We start from the raw sequence: 16,487 nt of genomic DNA on the forward strand, positions 1-16,487 counted from the left end.
ATCAGAATAGGTAACGTTCCAACTCTACAGAGTACAGTAGGCCCAGACTAGTCACTTAGTGTATGTGAAAGATATCATTATATTTAAGGGACTTTTGACAGCAATAATTTAGCGAGATTAGACTACAATTAAAAAAGTGGACGCGGGATTATCCAAATTAATGATTTCCCCCACTGTCGTTATGACAGATCTGGTCAGATATATACAGAAGAGAATACACAATTATAGAAAGTAGATTGTAGGAAGTATACAGTCATTAACGCTGGCCACACACAATAATATAGAATCAAATAATAACAAACCCACAACCCCGACCGTAGTCAAAGACCGGAATGTTTTGTACAGCTGCACCCGGGAAAAGGGACAGAGGCAATAACACAAATTAATTGGCTGTTTCAAGATACAGCCAATCGGAGAAGAGAAGAAAAAAAATATATATGTATATATCAATAAAGCATGTCAACGTGACTCTCGAACAAGGTCTCGTTCGTGACAACATCTGTATGCATAGTAATTTACAGCATCAGAGCACCGGCAACGAGGGCAAGCATGCCACCGGAGACACGGTTGGCGATACCAGCGTTGGTGGTGGGCACGGCGCTCTGGGATGCGGAGGAGCTGGCGCTGGCCGAGGTGGACGCGGCAGAGCTGGAGGTCTCGGTAGCGGAGGCGGAGGTAGTGGCGACAGTGCTGGAAGCGGTGGTCATGGTGGTGGGGGAGCTGGTGGAGACATCCGAAGAGCTCGAGGTCGACTTCGAGGTGGTGGTGCGGGTGGCCGAGGTAGATGACTCGGTGGATGACTCGGTGGAAGTAGACGTGGTGGACGAGCTGGCAGTGGAAGAAGTGACAGAGACGGTGGAGCCCTCGACGGTGAAACGGCCAATGTAGTTGTAGTCGTTGCTATCATCGTCCGAGACGATCTTAATGGTGTAGTCTGGCTGGGCGGCCAGCTTGGAGGGCACATCCCAGGTGTAGCTGCCGTCGTTGGCGAGGTTCGCTGGGATAAAGTTAGTGTCTTATCGGGGAATATTGAGTCATTCTGATGTATCGCTTACAGGCAATGACAGTTCCGGAGTTGCCGCTGATCACGGCTCCCCACTGCAGGATCAGGCTCACAGTGCCTTGGGTGGTAGGCTTCCATGTCAGGGCGGTAGGCACGCCGACCTTGAAGGTGTATCCATCGGTGGGAATGCTGAAGGGGTTAGCCTTGCTGTTTGCCGAGGCGACGGCGGCCATGGCGGCGATAGCGAGGGTGGTGAAGAAGCGCATTATGACTGATATGTATATATAAGGTTGGGAATAGCGATAGAATGTTCAAGTGGGAGATTCGGATAAAAGAGTGAAATCACAAAAGCCTCAAAGGAGTGGAAGGCGTTGTCTAAAGAGGCAAATATGGAAGAAAAGGCCGGAGGGATATTTAGTGTTTGCTTTATAACTAAGAGGGCATGTGCCCCATGGATAAGGAGCTAGGCACAGCCCGGCAGAGTCAAAGGGACGAAGAAAAACAAATACAAAGGAAGCAAGGCGAGTGATTGGCCATCGTCCATGCTGGAGAGGGTCCGCGATGGCCCGAGAGGGCCCGAGAGGGGAGAAAAGAGGGAAAAACGAGAGCATGGCGGTGATCCACGAGTCTTTGGACCACTAACGGCCTTCTTTTCCTCGCTTGGCAGGGAATCGCCTTCGCTGACTGGTGTGAACTCGACGTGACCTTAAATGACTATATCCACTTTGGTCGGCTACGGTCACTTCAACTCCGGTTGCCTTGCTATTTTAGTAAATCCGAACTTTTACCGTCTTTTTTTGGGAGATAAATTTAGATATTATTATTGGCTATGCAGATTATTGGCTGAAAAGCAAGGACAATTGGTCTTGAAAGAATTCGAATTAGACATGATTTGACCTAGTTATTTATTTTTTTGGTCTCTCTCTTTTTAATTCTCTGTCGCGTACTATCGGAGCCACGCGACTGAGGTTCGGCTAATCGTCCAAGTTGGAAATCCGGCCAAAGCCCCCCTACGCCTCCGAGCTAAGACCTTTTTTTCACTTCCTTGCGCATGAATGTTTCGTAGTTCGTCCAGTTCTGACGCTAATTCATTGGGGTATCGTGTGGGGCGGCGTTCCTCAATCCGCCAACATATTGTTCTGACCAAGCCAGACGATCGCTTCCATTGCACGGCGGTCATCGTCTTGCTTCTGTCGGTCCAGCAACTAATCTGTGTCAGTACAATTTCAATAGGAGCCGCAGAATCAATAAATGGGGCACTCACAGCTTGATAAAGTCCCTTGCGTTTCGTCTCTTTCTCCTTCTTTTCCGTAGGCTTTGCCTTGGCTTTCGAGCTTCGTTCAGAGTCATTTTCATGAAGGAATTTACACTGGTCGCCACGGTTACAGTGCCCATTACGTGCAAAATAGCGACAGACCGTCTTTTTGCCTTCGCGGGGTGGGGGCGGCACTCGCTCTGGTCCCGTGCGACGTGAAGTTGCTTGCTCTGGCGCGGAGTCATCGCTGTCAGGATCGGAGTCAGAATCTGAGCCAGAAGCACTTGAGGAGGTCCAATCGCTGGCCCCATGATCGGATGCGAGCTCCATGCCGTCCAAGCCATGGTCGGTTGGGTGCTCCGTCTCGATTGTGTGCTCGAGATTATGGGACTCGGCCAATAGCCCAGGATCGCCTTGCACCTCCGTCGCGTGGGAGGCGGGGATGGCTGATTGCGCGGGCTCTGGAATTGGGTCATGAGGCTCAGTTCTTATCGTTGCCTCCGGCACCGCGGTTTCCGGTTCAGTCTTAATGGCTGGCTCCGGTACCGCGTTTTCGGGTTCGGTTTTGAGGGCTGGCTCTGAGTCTGGCACCGCATTTGCAGGTTCGGTTTTGATAACTGGTGCCGGGAGAGGGTGCTGGTGCCTGGCTGTAATACCCGTATCTTCGTCTTGCTGAAAGTCTGCATTTAGGCTCAATGCCTCCTTCTGTAGAGCTTCCATTCGGAGTCGGGCAGCTTCGGTCTCAGCCATGGCTTTTTGGATTCGTTTCTCCTCTCGTTCAAGGTTGCGCCGAATCTTCTCCCTGCGCTGCGCGTTTGTCGTTGCATCTGCAGTGGGATCTGTCCTTTGTTCGTTTTGCTTTTGTATGTGCTCTTTTCGCTTGTCCTGTTGCTCCTTTTGCTTTTGTTGACGGGTTGCCTCCCGGGCTGCCTTTGCCTCCTCCATTGACTTCTTCTTTTCTTCAACCCGAGCTTGAGTGGGGAACTTCTTCCTCCGCTCTGCAATCCAAGCGGCAATATCGGACGGTGTTTGCAACGTAGACGTTTTTCCTTTGTATGAGACCTGAAGTGGTGCTGCGTCGGATCCACTTTGAGCCAGCTTCGATTCTTCATCCTCATCAAGCTCTTCTTCGCTTGACTCGTGGTCCTCGGTATTAGGGGTCAGTCCAAGTTGGTTGTGCTTCCTTTTTCTCTTCTTTGCCTTTCTGTTGGCTGTGGAGTCTGCGGCGGGTGGTGGCTTCGAGGGCAGAGGGTTGCCAAAGCTTGGGACCGCAGGCGCAGCGGGAGTCCGAGGTGCAGTTGATTGAGGCTTGTTGAATGCGGAGGAGTGATCCCGCTTCTGGGTATACTTGGGTTTCGGACCCTGATTGCTATGCGCATGAGGAGGTCGTGGCCCTCGTGCTTGCCCGGATTGGGCCCCCATGTATGGTGCCGCACCTTGCATCTCATTGTGCCATGGCATTTGGGGCATCATTGTTTGATTGTTTGATTGATGGCCATGAGGAGGTGCTGGTAAACCTTGCATGTATGTCGGGGTTGCGGGAGGGTAAGGTGTAGGAAGGTTGGGCGTATTGTAGTGTTGATAGTTCCCCGGAGCTACCGACTGGGGATATTGTTGAGATGGAAATGGGGGTGGGTTTTGAGGATTCTGAAAGGCCGGCGTTTGTCCATGATGGTAGTGTTGGGGAGGCATATAAGGTGCTGTGGGAAGAGGTTGAGGATATCCTCCATACATTGGTTGCGCGTAGTTGAAACCTGTAGGGGGAAGATATGATGGCGCTCGTCCACTTTCTGTATGATTTCCTCCTCGGCCTCGATTGCCCTGCCCTCGTCCACGTCCCCTCTGACCTCCGCCATGTCCACCGCGTCCGCCCCAGTTCTGTCCATGTTGGGTCGGGTTGTGAACCGGCGCCTGGTTAGTTGCCGGCGGCGGAGGCGGCGGAGGAGGGAAAGAAAATCCCTGCGAGCTCATGACAAGAGCCTTTGGTTTTGCCGGAGACTCCAGCACAAACACAATAATCTCGTAAGCTTAGCGTATTGGCGGAGTCGAGGTTGAGATTGAAAGCTTCCGTTCCGTGGTCACGTGCGGGCGGGATTCTAGGAGGAATAATCTCAAAAGGGTTTTTGATTGCTTCAATGACAATGGTAAAACGAGAAAAAGATATTTACACCTTTGCACCTTCTCACTTCGTCACTGCCTAGTCAGATCAACCTCCTGGCTGCACCTTCCCCACCGTTACCATGTTTATCCTAGTAAGTTTGATGCCCATATATAAAAACTTTTTCTAACACTAGCAGACCACCATATCGGACTTGATCCAGATTTCGCCTGAGGATTTCTCAAAGTTCAGTGCAGTTGCACTTGAAGACAACATTAATGCAAAATATGCCAATAAAGTGCGCAATTCAAGCTTCTTCCTTCCGGTTTCTAAATGCTTATTCCGCCCTCTAGGTCATTCAAAAAATTGGTCTCTGCATCAGCTTCTATGACCTACTTGAGTCTTCCGATGGCCTGATTGGCCACGGAACCGGGTTGGTTAATGTCAACGGTAGATGATGCCAGCCCTTTCTCAAGTCTGAGATATTTACTGACTATCACAGTTAAATTCCGCATGATTGTATTCCGACCCTTCAAAGGGGAGATCATGCTGGGAAAGATTGCTAGTGGCACAGAACATGGAATCAAGAGTTCGTTTCAAACACGAAAACTCAGTGCGCGTCAAAAACTAACGATTTCCAGTTGGCCTCGAATTCTTTAATGACATTCTGATCCCGCCACAGATGCTTATGGAGAAGTCCCGATTGTGAGCTGATCTCACCTCATATCAAATTTAAAACGCTAATGTGTCTTGTAGTGACTATGCCGAGCAGGTATGGATCTGGGAGAGCGAAGGCGGAACGGAATTTTTCTTCGATGTGGGAGAAGTTGTTCGATTCCGAGTCGAATCAGAAGAGTGGCACGACCAAATTCCCAATGCCCCAGATGTTGCGGATGAAACCCCACAAGAGAGGCGTCCTCCGTATTCCATTCTCGTTAGTCTCTCCATCACGCCATTTTTCTAGCTCTCACTGACCATCTTCTAGGGCTCGATGCAAATGGGTGGAACGGGGCCCATCACTTGGTGGTAGGTTGCTGCTGTCAGTACACCACCATTTGATGTCTCATTAGACTGTCTTCTTGTTCGCCTATCGTGGCTCGTTCTCAGCGCCCATAAAATTTCTTTTAGTGTCAGATCAGATACCCATACGAATCAATGCCAATGAATATATAAGATACAAGCCAGAAACCGCGGGGCCCTAGATCAGTTCCTTATACGAAGACATTTATTAGCTATTAATCTTTAAGACACTCTCCCAGGTATACAATCTTAGAACATAGTTTTGTATAGGAAATTTCATCGATCGGTTTATCTTCCATATCAATGTAAGCCAAAACATCCCTTGCAGCCTTGCTTAGATCAGTCATAGTAGCATGGTCGCTGGCGAGCAGGCTATTGGGGGCACCTGGCATAGTTTTCTCGGGATTGTCGTGCATCACGATATTAACGATTTCTTCGTCACCAACGCCTGCCATCGGTTGTCGGTTCCTGTGGGGTTATATTTATGATGCAGCTGGTGGCAAAATATGTCGGAAAGCTTCGTTATAACTTTCCTACCTTCAGCTGAACTAACACAGTTTACTACAAGGAATGTCCTGGGAATCATGTATACGCATATTGTGTGAGCCAGTCACGGTGGACTCCTAAATTCATATGATGAAGCAAAGCAACCGAGTACTTCGTATACATTATCAAGATCTGGGTTCTAGTAATTTGGAGGAAGTTTTAATGTTTAATCTCCGAGGAATAACGGACTATATATTCAACATGAAGTCCAATTCGATGGAAAATCAACTCGGTTCTTCGTATTGATCGTGCAGGAATTTTTCGAATAATACATGCACTAGCCTCATATGACACCATTGGTCACAGCATACACTGTGGTCTAGCTCAGACCAACACAGCCGCGTCTCAGAGAATCCTTGTGCGATCTCCATTGCGGGTAGACAACAAAATATACCCAACCACCTAGCGTTACATTTCGAGTCCAACGAGCAAGCCAGTGGCTAAGCGCCCTGTACTGACCCAGGAGCGGCACCGGCTGTTGTTCCAAAGTCAGATTTTCCACCCAGCCTCTCCTTCAAATCGCCCATGTATGTCCTTGGCTTGATGCCAGCCTCGAATGTTGATCCCCAATGTTTTAGGACATCATCCACAACTGCCACAATTGTCCTCCACGAGTTTCTCAGGCCAGGCTCTGTTGCACCTTCTCCGACAAGAAAGCGAGATTGATAAGCCGTCAACTGTGGGGGAGGCCGGTCGAAATTGCTGAAAGCCTTGATCATGGACACTCTGCCAAAGTCGATCTTTTTGTAGACCGCGCCCAAAAATAGAGCCATCAGCCTTCCCTGGTCGTCCTGGTTGGTATTGCAAGGGCGTGCCTTGCCGGTTGTAATAACGTTGGCGTAGTACTCGACGTTCTCCCCTGCCACGTTTCCATGCCAATATGCCTGTGCAGAAACAGTGTCGCATCTTGCCAGAAACGGAGCCTTCTTTGCTGCATCATAAACATAAGTGGTCCTGAGCTTTTGCGAAGCTTCAGAAACATCCTCGTATTTGACCTTTCTGCCAACACGGTAAAAGCGATCAACGAGTGCCTCGTTGAGCTTATAAACCTCCGTTCCAACGGTCAAAGGATACTTGTACGGCGCATCCTGCGCATATGAAGAGAAGTATTGTCCTGAGAAATTGGCGGGCAGGTCGGTTCCCAGAAACATGTCGCCCCATTCCCATTGGATTCCAAATGTGCTGATAGCAGCTCCTCCGGCAGTACCATATTTGGGATTTACCCCCCGGTACCAGTGACAATGATGTAAGTCTTTGTGAGATCGACTCCGGGAATCAACAAAAGGGAAGTAATCTGCGACGCCGAGACTAGCTCTTGGCCACAGTCGAGCTTGCAAATGGCACCGTCGGTGGTACAGGCAAAGACCTGGTCAAACAAGTCGCCGGTGTATACGGTGGTAAAATTGTACTCCTCAAGATAGCCAAACTCGAACGTATTGGCGATAAGAAGCACCTTTGGAGAGACAGGTGTACCCGGAGTTGCGGTTACCAGAGATGAAATTGCGCTCGCAGACGCCGTTGCAGCGATTGTAGTCGTAGTGAGGGCAGCGAGAACGAGCGCGGCCACGAAGGCGCGGAAGGAGGTTTGAATGTGCGATTGCATGGTTGAGAAAAGCCTGAATCGTTCACTTCGGGATTTCTATGAGCATTTATAATGCTTGTTGCCTTTGCAGTTTCTTGTGTATATTATGTATTCTTACCACTCAACGTTTATCATCGGTACTGTCCGATAATTAGGGTTTGACACAATGAGGCAAAGTTTAAAGAAAAGTTTGATACTTACCTTATCTACCTACATATGTAGGTACATATGCTAGCTAACTTTGAAGCTCTAGAGATCGGCGACTTCCGATGATAGTCTAATTACATGTCATGATATTGTCATTGTAATTTGTTGATGTTGCTATCTTCTGGTGAACCGTCTGGAACATCACTGCAATCATTAACGCATTGACTTTTGCTACTTATTGGGAAGCCCTCTAGATCTAATAGTAGGACCCACTACCCTCTAAGGGCTCTAATCATATAAAACTTCGACACGCCAGCGATGGTGGTTGTGATTTCATTTACCCTGGCTGGTTTTTCCTTGGGAGATACAATCTATCATAACTAGAAGTACACTTCTCTCACTATCTTACGGCACTGTATCAGTTATGGACAAATTTGAAGGCTCCTCGGAATCCGTGGTAGCTGGTCTATCTTAGAGTTTTGCTAAGCTGATAAAGCTTCACATTAGGTTCTTTATCATGCCAAGTGATAAAGAAGAATCCGCCAAGCAGCCAGCCAGCAGCAGAGAGGAATGTTGGATATTATCATCGGCGACATCCGCTTCTCGTAGACATTACTGGCAAAAATGGCTATTCGTGAAGATTCGGACTCACCCGCAAAGATGATTAGGGCTTGGAGGGTCTTCAAGAATAAAACCAGCGGTATTTTCCTCCACTAGGATGGTGTTTTTGTGTATTAAGATTCATCCCTCGGCCATTCGATATTCATCATGTACGACTGGGTGCATCACACCAATCTATGGGTGGCTCGGAGCCCCATCGGGCGTTGGTTCCTTCTCGAAAACTCTGGTCACGTTCGTGTTTCTGTTCTGTTAAGACTTGCTGTTTCAAACTGACCCAAAAAAAAGCCTCGCGAGCGCAAAGGCAGCTTCTTCTTCACGGAGATCCGCGCTGGTCTGGCCACCTTTTTCGCCATGGCCTACATTATCAGCGTCAACGCCACCATCACCTCCGATTCAGGTGGCACCTGTATTTGTCCTCCCGAAAACCAGGCCGACCTTTGCAATTCCAACACTGCATACATGCTATGCGTGCAGGAGGTCAACCGCGACATCGTGACCGCCACCGCCGCCATAGCCGCCCTGGGGACCTTCTTTATGGGCCTACTAGCCAATCTGCCCGTCGCCTTGGCTCCGGGCATGGGACTGAACGCCTACTTCGCTTACACCGTAGTCGGCTACCATGGCTCTGGCATGATTCCCTATAGCGTTGCCTTAACTGCCGTCTTCGTCGAGGGTTTTGTGTTCCTGGGTTTGACCCTGTTGGGAATTCGGCAGTGGCTGGCCCGCGCCCTACCTGCGTCCATCAAGCTGGCCACGGGCACAGGCATCGGGCTATATCTGACGCTAATCGGGCTGAGCTACAGCGCAGGGATTGGACTGGTGACGGGAGCGGTTGATACGCCGATGGAGCTAGCTGGGTGCGCGTCCATTTTACGGGATCCCACGACGGGGCTGTGTCCAGCCAGTGCAAAGATGCGCAATCCGACCATGTGGATCGGCATCTTCTGTGGTGGTGTACTGACCGCATGTCTGATGCTGTATCGAATCAAAGGCGCTATCATCATTGGCATTCTGCTGGTGTCGATCATTTCATGGCCGCGGACCACGTCAGTGACCTACTTCCCGTATACGGAGCTAGGTGACAGCATGTTCGACTTCTTTAAGAAGGTGGTAACTTTCCATCCGATCACCCACACTTTGGTTGCACAGGATTGGGGTATCGCAGAACACGGGAGCCAGTTCGGCCTTGCCTTTATCACGTTCCTGTACGTCGATATCCTTGATACGACTGGCACGTTATACTCTATGGCACGCTTCGCTGGAGCGATTGATGAACGCACGCAGGACTTTGAGGGGAGCGCACTAGCTTATGTATGCCTTTCAATATCTGACAACCAGTACCAGGCTAACGAATCTAGATGGTCGATGCTATCTGCATCTCGATTGGCTCCCTTTTCGGCACGCCCCCGATAACCGCCTTTATCGAGAGCGGCGCTGGAATCTCTGAAGGTGGGAAGACTGGCCTTACATCCTGTGTAACAGGTCTCTGCTTCTTCATCGCAGTATTCTTCGCCCCTATCTTCGCGTCCATTCCGCCATGGGCGACCGGCTGCACGCTGGTGATAGTGGGGTCACTGATGTGCGAGGCGGCCACCAAAATCAACTGGCGCTACTACGGTGATGCTATCCCGGCATTCCTGACGATCTCCATCATGCCCTTCACGTACAGTATCGCGTATGGGCTAATAGCAGGCATCCTGAGCTACATTGTGCTGAACGGGACGGTATGGGTGATCGAAAAAATCACGGGTGGGCGTATTGTGCCACCTAACAAGGACGAAAAAGAACCGTGGACGTGGCGCATCTCTGGGGGATTATTTCCGCCTTGGGTGTGCCGACTGGCTAGGGGGAAGAAGGATTTCTGGCGACCAGAGGACGAGGACGTGGTTCATCTGGGCATTGGAATACCGGGGGTTTTGGAATCTCAGGAGCGGATGGAGAAGAGGGAGACGGTGTAGTGGAAAACTGTATAACATGCAATATACGGTAGTGGGAGCACTTCTAATGCTAAGACCTGTGTGAAACAGTCGCTTTATTTCGCATGACAAAATTGAGAAGTGGGATCTGATTGAGAGTTCAAAGATACTGTATACAGTATTCTGCTTATGAAATCTGTAGTACCTGCAGTAATTTGGCAGTAGGCTGCCTTCATGGTGCAGCTGTAATGGATCCGTGATGGGGATGGCCGTCAGCTAAACGCAGCTGACTGCATCTTTACCAGAAATCGCAACGAGGTTAGAAGTGCTGAATGCGAGTTGATGTTATGTCACCATGAGAAGTGAGAATGCGTCGGTCATGTTCTGCGTCACATGTCCGACCATATCGACTTGTTTCCAAAGACCGTGCAAGAAGGCTGCGATGAAGTGGCGAACAAGCTTGGATATTTACCACTGGCGATTGATCTTGCCGGTGCGTACATTGGTAATAACCTTGCTCCCGAACATGTCCCCACGCATTATTTGGAGGACTATGGGAAGCATCGCGTGAGCTCTTGCAGATGGACCATCTTCGAGGGCTTACCCCTACTGAGAGAACAGTGTGGACTGTATGGAATACCACCCTAGAGAAAATCGAAAAAGAGTACACGCAGCTGCAGCCTGGTCTACTATTGACATTTTTGGCACACTTCGAAGGTACGATTGCTCAGGATGAAATGTTTCGTCTAGCAAGTCTTAGTATATCTGTTGTCAACGATGAGCTTGGCGAAGGGAATTCCACTGAGCTCCGAATGTCCGACAAATCGAAGGAAAACGGGACAAGTTCACGTATCGATATAGTATAGATATCCTGGTTACAGTCTAATACAGCGAGTGCACGGAGAGTGGCCCGGTACCACAATGGTGATACAAAGTATACATATGTATGTTTTGTGCTGCCAGGACTTGCCTAATTTAGATCTGCAATGCGGCAAGTGCCGAAGACTCCGACACTCCGACACCTCGGAGTATCCAAAAGATTCTCCGAGCAAAATTGCCGGCAGCCGGTGGAGCTCCGTCGGTCCTCGTCCAGTCGCAATCGCGCGATCCATCGTCATCTGCCTCCCAGAGGTTGGTAGTATGTAAAAGATTCACTTGACGAATTTTATTTTTTTTCGGTTGAATTTTTCAGCACGACAACATCCAAAAGCAGACATTGAATCTGTTTTTCGCCATCACCCTTGATTATCAATCAGATTCGCAATACTCTCATTCCGTTTTCAGACAGTCATACGAAGAGTGATCTCATCTTATCGATAAACATATAAACTACCCCTCGCCTCCCTCAATTGCCTTAAAAATCATCTTCTCTATACACAATGGGCTCCATGGAAAACGGATTCACTAACCGCGGCTTTGGGACACTGGCTGTCCACGCCGGCTCGCACCATGACCCCGTGACCGGCGCTGTCATTGCTCCGGTAAGCTTATCATTCTAGGGGGAATACAAAGACGGTATTAACAATGCATTGCCTAGATCTCTCTGTCCACCACATTTGCTCAGACCAGCGTCGGAAACCCTGTCGGTCAGTACGAGTACACGCGGAGCTCCAACCCCAACCGGTCAGTTTATTAGTCCCCAAAAGTTTGACACATCGATCAGGCGGACTAATACCCCCGCAGTGATAACTTCGAGCAAGCCGTCGCAGCTCTCGAGCACGCCAAGTACGCTCTGGCCTTCTCCTCCGGCTCCGCCGCTACTGCCAATATCCTCCAATCCCTTGCTGCTGGCTCCCACGTCGTTTCGGTCTCCGATGTTTACGGCGGTACCCACCGATACTTCACCAAGGTTGCTTCGGCGCACGGTGTCCACGTCACGTTCACCCCCAGCATTGAGGTGGATGTGGAGCAATTGATCCGCCCCGAGACCAAGCTCATTTGGATCGAGACCCCCTCCAACCCGACTCTTGGCTTGGTGGATATCCGGGCTGTTGCCAACCTTGCCCACCAGCACGGCATCCAGGTCGTTGTCGATAACACTTTCCTGAGCCCCTACGTCCAGAACCCATTGGACCACGGTGCCGATATTGTTGTTCACTCCGTGACCAAGTACATCAATGGCCACTCCGTGAGTTCTTACTTTCAATCTAGATCTTGCAAGTATCAATTTAGCTAACTCGAACTTAGGATGTCCTGATGGGCGTTGCTGCCTTCAATTCCGAGGCCCTCAAGGAGCGCCTCGGCTTCCTTCAGAACGCCATCGGCGCCGTCCCCTCCGCATTCGACTGCTGGCTCGCTCACCGCGGTCTGAAGACCCTGCACCTTCGCGCCCGCGAGGCGTCCAAGAACGCCACTGTCATTGCCAATGCCCTTGAATCCTCTCCCCACGTCATCTCCGTCAACTACCCCGGCATTGACTCCCACCCCCACCGCGCTATTGCCCTCAAGCAGCACCGTGAGGGTATGGGCGGTGGTATGCTCAGCTTCCGCATTAAGGGCGGCCAACAGGCTGCTCACGATTTCTGCAAGTACACTAAGGTCTTCACCCTCGCCGAGAGTCTTGGAGGTGTTGAGAGTCTGTGTGAGGTGCCTTCCAGCATGACCCATGCTGGTATCCCCAAGGAACAGCGCGAGGCCGCCGGTGTCTTCGATGACCTTGTCCGCATGAGCTGTGGTATCGAGGACTCCGTGGATCTGCACGCTGATGTGATGCAGGCGCTCAGCTTGGCTGCTGTGGCTCAAAAGGCTTAAAACGCAGCTTTTGATTGCATTTAAATATTAGAATAGACAGCATGAGTTTCTAATCATTTGGATATGACATTATGAATTAGAGAATCACCAAATCATACATTTACAATTATTCCAACCGGATCCTAAGACTTTCAAAATAGCATTTGAATCCATTATCTCCAAACTTGTATACTAATATTCTGCCTGAGGCAGCAATATGCTTAGTCATAATTCCACCCACTGCAATTTTTTGTATGGAGATCAGATCACAGCGTCTGTGAAAAGAAAGCCTTGGAACTGAATTACTGTTTAATCAGCTGGTCCTTGCCCTTGAATATACTATTTTTGTTAAAATTAGTGCAAGTTTGTCGGCAGCCTGCAATTACGACAAATTCTCATCATACGCAACATCGGGGCCACTTGAGTTGAGCCAGCCCACCTACACAGTACTAGGTGTCTTGGAAGAAGAGACAGCCATTTATCCAAGTGAAAATGGCCTTCAGCTTCGGATTCTCCGGGGATGATATCGACATTGATGATTCGGAGATCAATAAAGATTTCTCCGATGTGCCCTCCCAGCAAGCCGTGGGCAATTCTCTTCCTGAGCTCGTGAAACCGATTAAACATGATATGAATGAATGGGTAAGTGATTAAGCAAGATATTCCATTCTAAATTATGTGTATTATGCTACTGCTTTTGTCGTGAATGTTTTGAGCTGGCAAGTATATTCTAAATCCCAATTCGGGGCTATGAGATACTGCCCTCTATCATCGACAAGAGCATGAAAGCGTGAATTCCTTACTTTGAAATGCATAATACCTTTCCAACAGAGCCATAATCTAATCAGGATGACAGCTTTCAATTCTTCCCTCTCAAATCTTCTACAATAAGCTCGCAATCGGCGATACGCCTCTGGCCGTCGCTCGACGAGAGATCTTTGACATTCGCACCCAGCTCATGGCCGAAGACAGCGCAGGCCACGATAATGAAGAGCTTATTGCCGGTATTGAAAAAGGCGACATCACGCCCAATTTCTATGAAGGCGGCTTCAAAACCTGGGAATGTGCCTTGGATCTAGCCAAGCTCTCCCTCAATGAGGACATTCTTAATGAATCCTCCGATAGCCCGGCAGACATCCATATAATTGAGGTTCGTAAACACCCGTCTTGTGGAAGCTTTTCTCCAACATCTACCTGAGGTTAAGAAGGCTAACATGAATGAACAGCTTGGCGCAGGCACAGCGGTGCCATCATTGACGCTGTTCGCCCGTCTTCTCAGCCAAGCCGAGCCCGGCCAGAGCCAAAGAAAGACACTCTTTACTTTTGCAGACTACAACTCGGACGTGCTCCGTCTTGTCACGCTCCCGAATCTCCTTCTGACATGGCACAATAGCCGCTCCCAAACGGCTGTTTCGGCTGCATCAACTGCGCGGGACCAGGACGAAGAACTGGACATCACGCCTGAGCTGGCTCAAGAATTCAAGGATGATCTTGCTCAGCGTGGGATCTCGGTTGATTTCATTTCGGGCGCTTGGTCGCCCGAGTTTGTGGATCTGGTCTTCTCGTCTGGTGATGGCGCTCGCCAGACTCTCGTTCTTGCCAGTGAGACCATTTACTCGCCCGCATCGCTGGCGGCGTTTTCTGAGACGCTTTTGGCGCTTCTGCGCCGCTCGAACACTGTATCGATGAAAAGTCGGGCTCTCGTCGCGGCGAAGAAGGTTTATTTCGGAGTTGGTGGTGGCGTCGATGAGTTCCTTGCTGTACTGGGTAATGTCTGTGCCAATGAGCTGGACGTGCAGCAGAAATTGAATGTTCAATCTGAGGGCGTGGGTAGAGTAGTTTTGGAGGTTGTGCCGTCAAACGGGCCCTAGGGCGAATTCGATAATAAAATGAATATCCAATCTCAGCATTCAACGAATATTCCAGCGAGGATCTAGGCGTTAGGTTCAAAAACAAAAGAAAATCCAATTATCAGGTGCTGGATTGAACGTCAAGTCCCAACGTATATGTACATGATTTTTCCTCCACACATGTCTATTTCAGACAGCCGATCAAAAGAAAAGAGATTAGTCATAGAGCGACACAACCTTGCCGTCCTTCATCCGCGCAACCCGAGACTCCTCAGTCTCCTGGTTCTTGCGCTGGTAGTGAGCGACGACATGGCTCAGGTCGGCCTGCGAACCGGGCGAAACGTTGTAAGGAGAGCCGGCATTCAGCATACTGAAGAAAAGTAAAAAGCACAATTAGCACGACAAGAAAGAAAAGTATTTCCGGAGCAACAAGATCACATACTCCGGCTGTCTAAGTGCAAAACCCTCGGCTGGGCCCTGACTACCGAGCAAGTGGCGGTCAGAAGCAGCCTTCTCCATCATAGCGGTGTGGATAGCATTGCGTTGCTCGAAGACCTCCTGGGAAGGCGTCCACTTGTCAATGAGGCCGGCGATCCAAGACGGCTTGCCGGATTCAGTGTTGGACTCGGAGATGCGGTAGAGGAGGAAGGCGGCGGCGATGGAGCCGGAGGTGATGTAGAAGCTGCGCTGTTAAGTGGACATGAGAGGGTTAGCCTTGTGGTCGTGGGCCATTGAGGCATTTCTTGCTCTGCTTCCAGACTCGGGTCTGGTCGCGGCGGGGGAAGAGGAGCTTACGCCGAAGCCTTCGTTCACGGGCTCGTGGGCGGCGTGGGAGCCCCAGCGGCGCTGGGTGCGCAGCAGCTGCCGCGTCGAAGGAGCAGATCGTCTGGCAGCGAACATTGTGTGGAGGGAAGCAATTGGTGATGATCGATGACCCTTTGGGGAGCGATGATAGGGCGAGGTGGAAAGCGAAAGTCGACAACACGTGATGTCTGTATTGGGTTTAGGGCCATTCTCTATTTTGGTAGACATTGGGAGTGTTGGACAACATCTCGATTTATTACTAGTACTGTATTAGTTAGAGTATTACATTATTAGATGGAATTCTTTTGATACTATTCATATTTGAACTGGAATAGATTTGGGTATTTTCCTTCTCTATATCTTGACCTCGGAGAGTGGAGGGTGCACCCATGCATATTTAGTAGCACCACACGGCAAGACTCCTATAATTAATACAGTACTCCGTACTACTCTGCACAATCCATGGATGTATACTGTACAGATAAAAATAAAAATCCAAAATTAAACTGCAGCCCGATCTACTTGGTATACGAAGTAGACAATCATATTATGTCCAATATGCTGAGATGCTGAGATGCTGCTATGTTCGAAACCTCATCTAGTAATATGTGTTGTCCGATGACAGCCTCACTATTTGTCAGGGCTAACCACACTAATTTGGGCGAGATACGTCCTTTTGATATATCGCCTCGTTTTTAGTTCCCACACATATTAGTGTCACTCAATTGAACATGTCAGCTTGTCGGTGTCTATTTCCCCACTAATGCCTCGAATAGCCCGAACCCACAGTTTGATGCCCAATGTCATGGCGTCTCCCAACTGGTCTCGCTTCGGTTCAGAATGGAATATGGGTGGATTCGGATCTTCTTTGTGCCCTCAGTAATCCCGGTACTCGCGCGTAATTGATGGCCCTCT

At 49.6% G+C, this 16,487-nt stretch overlaps 10 protein-coding genes across 10 annotated transcripts; 5 read left to right on the forward strand and 5 right to left on the reverse strand.

The window, feature by feature from the left end:
* Positions 1 to 139: 139 nt before the first annotated feature.
* Positions 140 to 1,492, reverse strand: N7471_005934 (GPI anchored serine-threonine rich family protein). The gene is made up of 2 exons (XM_057278653.1): positions 1,056 to 1,492; positions 140 to 997 (listed from the first exon to the last, which is right to left on the reverse strand). The coding sequence occupies exons 1-2, from the start codon at positions 1,267 to 1,269 to the stop codon at positions 516 to 518; spliced, it is 696 nt and encodes a 231-aa protein (XP_057138263.1). The 5' UTR covers positions 1,270 to 1,492; the 3' UTR covers positions 140 to 515.
* Positions 1,493 to 2,121: 629 nt separating this feature from the next.
* On the reverse strand, positions 2,122 to 4,229 carry N7471_005935 (CCCH zinc finger protein; the record flags this gene model as incomplete). The annotated part of the gene is made up of 2 exons (XM_057278654.1): positions 2,122 to 2,208; positions 2,268 to 4,229. The coding sequence occupies 2 exons, from the start codon at positions 4,227 to 4,229 to the stop codon at positions 2,122 to 2,124; spliced, it is 2,049 nt and encodes a 682-aa protein (XP_057138264.1).
* Positions 4,230 to 4,401: 172 nt separating this feature from the next.
* On the forward strand, positions 4,402 to 5,511 carry N7471_005936 (DNA-directed RNA polymerase III subunit RPC25). The gene is made up of 7 exons (XM_057278655.1): positions 4,402 to 4,510; positions 4,556 to 4,654; positions 4,710 to 4,806; positions 4,859 to 4,945; positions 4,998 to 5,061; positions 5,113 to 5,290; positions 5,342 to 5,511. The coding sequence occupies exons 1-7, from the start codon at positions 4,499 to 4,501 to the stop codon at positions 5,384 to 5,386; spliced, it is 582 nt and encodes a 193-aa protein (XP_057138265.1). The 5' UTR covers positions 4,402 to 4,498; the 3' UTR covers positions 5,387 to 5,511.
* Positions 5,512 to 5,591: 80 nt separating this feature from the next.
* Positions 5,592 to 5,831, reverse strand: N7471_005937 (uncharacterized protein; the record flags this gene model as incomplete). Its single annotated transcript, XM_057278656.1, has 1 exon — positions 5,592 to 5,831. One exon carries the CDS (start codon positions 5,829 to 5,831, stop codon positions 5,592 to 5,594), a length of 240 nt encoding a protein of 79 aa, XP_057138266.1.
* Positions 5,832 to 6,362: 531 nt separating this feature from the next.
* N7471_005938 (uncharacterized protein) lies at positions 6,363 to 7,525 on the reverse strand (the record flags this gene model as incomplete). The annotated part of the gene is made up of 2 exons (XM_057278657.1): positions 6,363 to 7,104; positions 7,146 to 7,525. The coding sequence occupies 2 exons, from the start codon at positions 7,523 to 7,525 to the stop codon at positions 6,363 to 6,365; spliced, it is 1,122 nt and encodes a 373-aa protein (XP_057138267.1).
* Positions 7,526 to 8,419: 894 nt separating this feature from the next.
* Positions 8,420 to 10,230, forward strand: N7471_005939 (NCS2 family permease; the record flags this gene model as incomplete). The annotated part of the gene is made up of 3 exons (XM_057278658.1): positions 8,420 to 8,503; positions 8,558 to 9,583; positions 9,631 to 10,230. The coding sequence occupies 3 exons, from the start codon at positions 8,420 to 8,422 to the stop codon at positions 10,228 to 10,230; spliced, it is 1,710 nt and encodes a 569-aa protein (XP_057138268.1).
* A 351-nt stretch (positions 10,231 to 10,581) lies between these two features.
* N7471_005940 (uncharacterized protein) lies at positions 10,582 to 11,491 on the forward strand (the record flags this gene model as incomplete). The annotated part of the gene is made up of 3 exons (XM_057278659.1): positions 10,582 to 10,755; positions 11,168 to 11,326; positions 11,381 to 11,491. 3 exons carry the CDS (start codon positions 10,582 to 10,584, stop codon positions 11,489 to 11,491), a joined length of 444 nt encoding a protein of 147 aa, XP_057138269.1.
* A 76-nt stretch (positions 11,492 to 11,567) lies between these two features.
* Positions 11,568 to 12,939, forward strand: N7471_005941 (cystathionine gamma-lyase CYS3; the record flags this gene model as incomplete). Its single annotated transcript, XM_057278660.1, has 4 exons — positions 11,568 to 11,669; positions 11,726 to 11,811; positions 11,872 to 12,316; positions 12,376 to 12,939. 4 exons carry the CDS (start codon positions 11,568 to 11,570, stop codon positions 12,937 to 12,939), a joined length of 1,197 nt encoding a protein of 398 aa, XP_057138270.1.
* Positions 12,940 to 13,410: 471 nt separating this feature from the next.
* On the forward strand, positions 13,411 to 14,789 carry N7471_005942 (protein-histidine N-methyltransferase; the record flags this gene model as incomplete). Its single annotated transcript, XM_057278661.1, has 3 exons — positions 13,411 to 13,560; positions 13,775 to 14,068; positions 14,145 to 14,789. 3 exons carry the CDS (start codon positions 13,411 to 13,413, stop codon positions 14,787 to 14,789), a joined length of 1,089 nt encoding a protein of 362 aa, XP_057138271.1.
* Positions 14,790 to 14,863: 74 nt separating this feature from the next.
* On the reverse strand, positions 14,864 to 15,698 carry N7471_005943 (putative NADH-ubiquinone oxidoreductase 178 kDa subunit). Its single transcript, XM_057278662.1, has 3 exons — positions 15,564 to 15,698; positions 15,211 to 15,455; positions 14,864 to 15,138 (listed from the first exon to the last, which is right to left on the reverse strand). The coding sequence occupies exons 1-3, from the start codon at positions 15,666 to 15,668 to the stop codon at positions 14,985 to 14,987; spliced, it is 504 nt and encodes a 167-aa protein (XP_057138272.1). The 5' UTR covers positions 15,669 to 15,698; the 3' UTR covers positions 14,864 to 14,984.
* Positions 15,699 to 16,487: the final 789 nt, after the last annotated feature.

The sequence above is a fragment of the Penicillium samsonianum genome (genome assembly GCF_028829775.1).
Source record: "Penicillium samsonianum strain IBT 33392 chromosome Unknown utg000003l_segment0_segment0, whole genome shotgun sequence".
Lineage (NCBI taxonomy): Eukaryota > Fungi > Ascomycota > Eurotiomycetes > Eurotiales > Aspergillaceae > Penicillium > Penicillium samsonianum.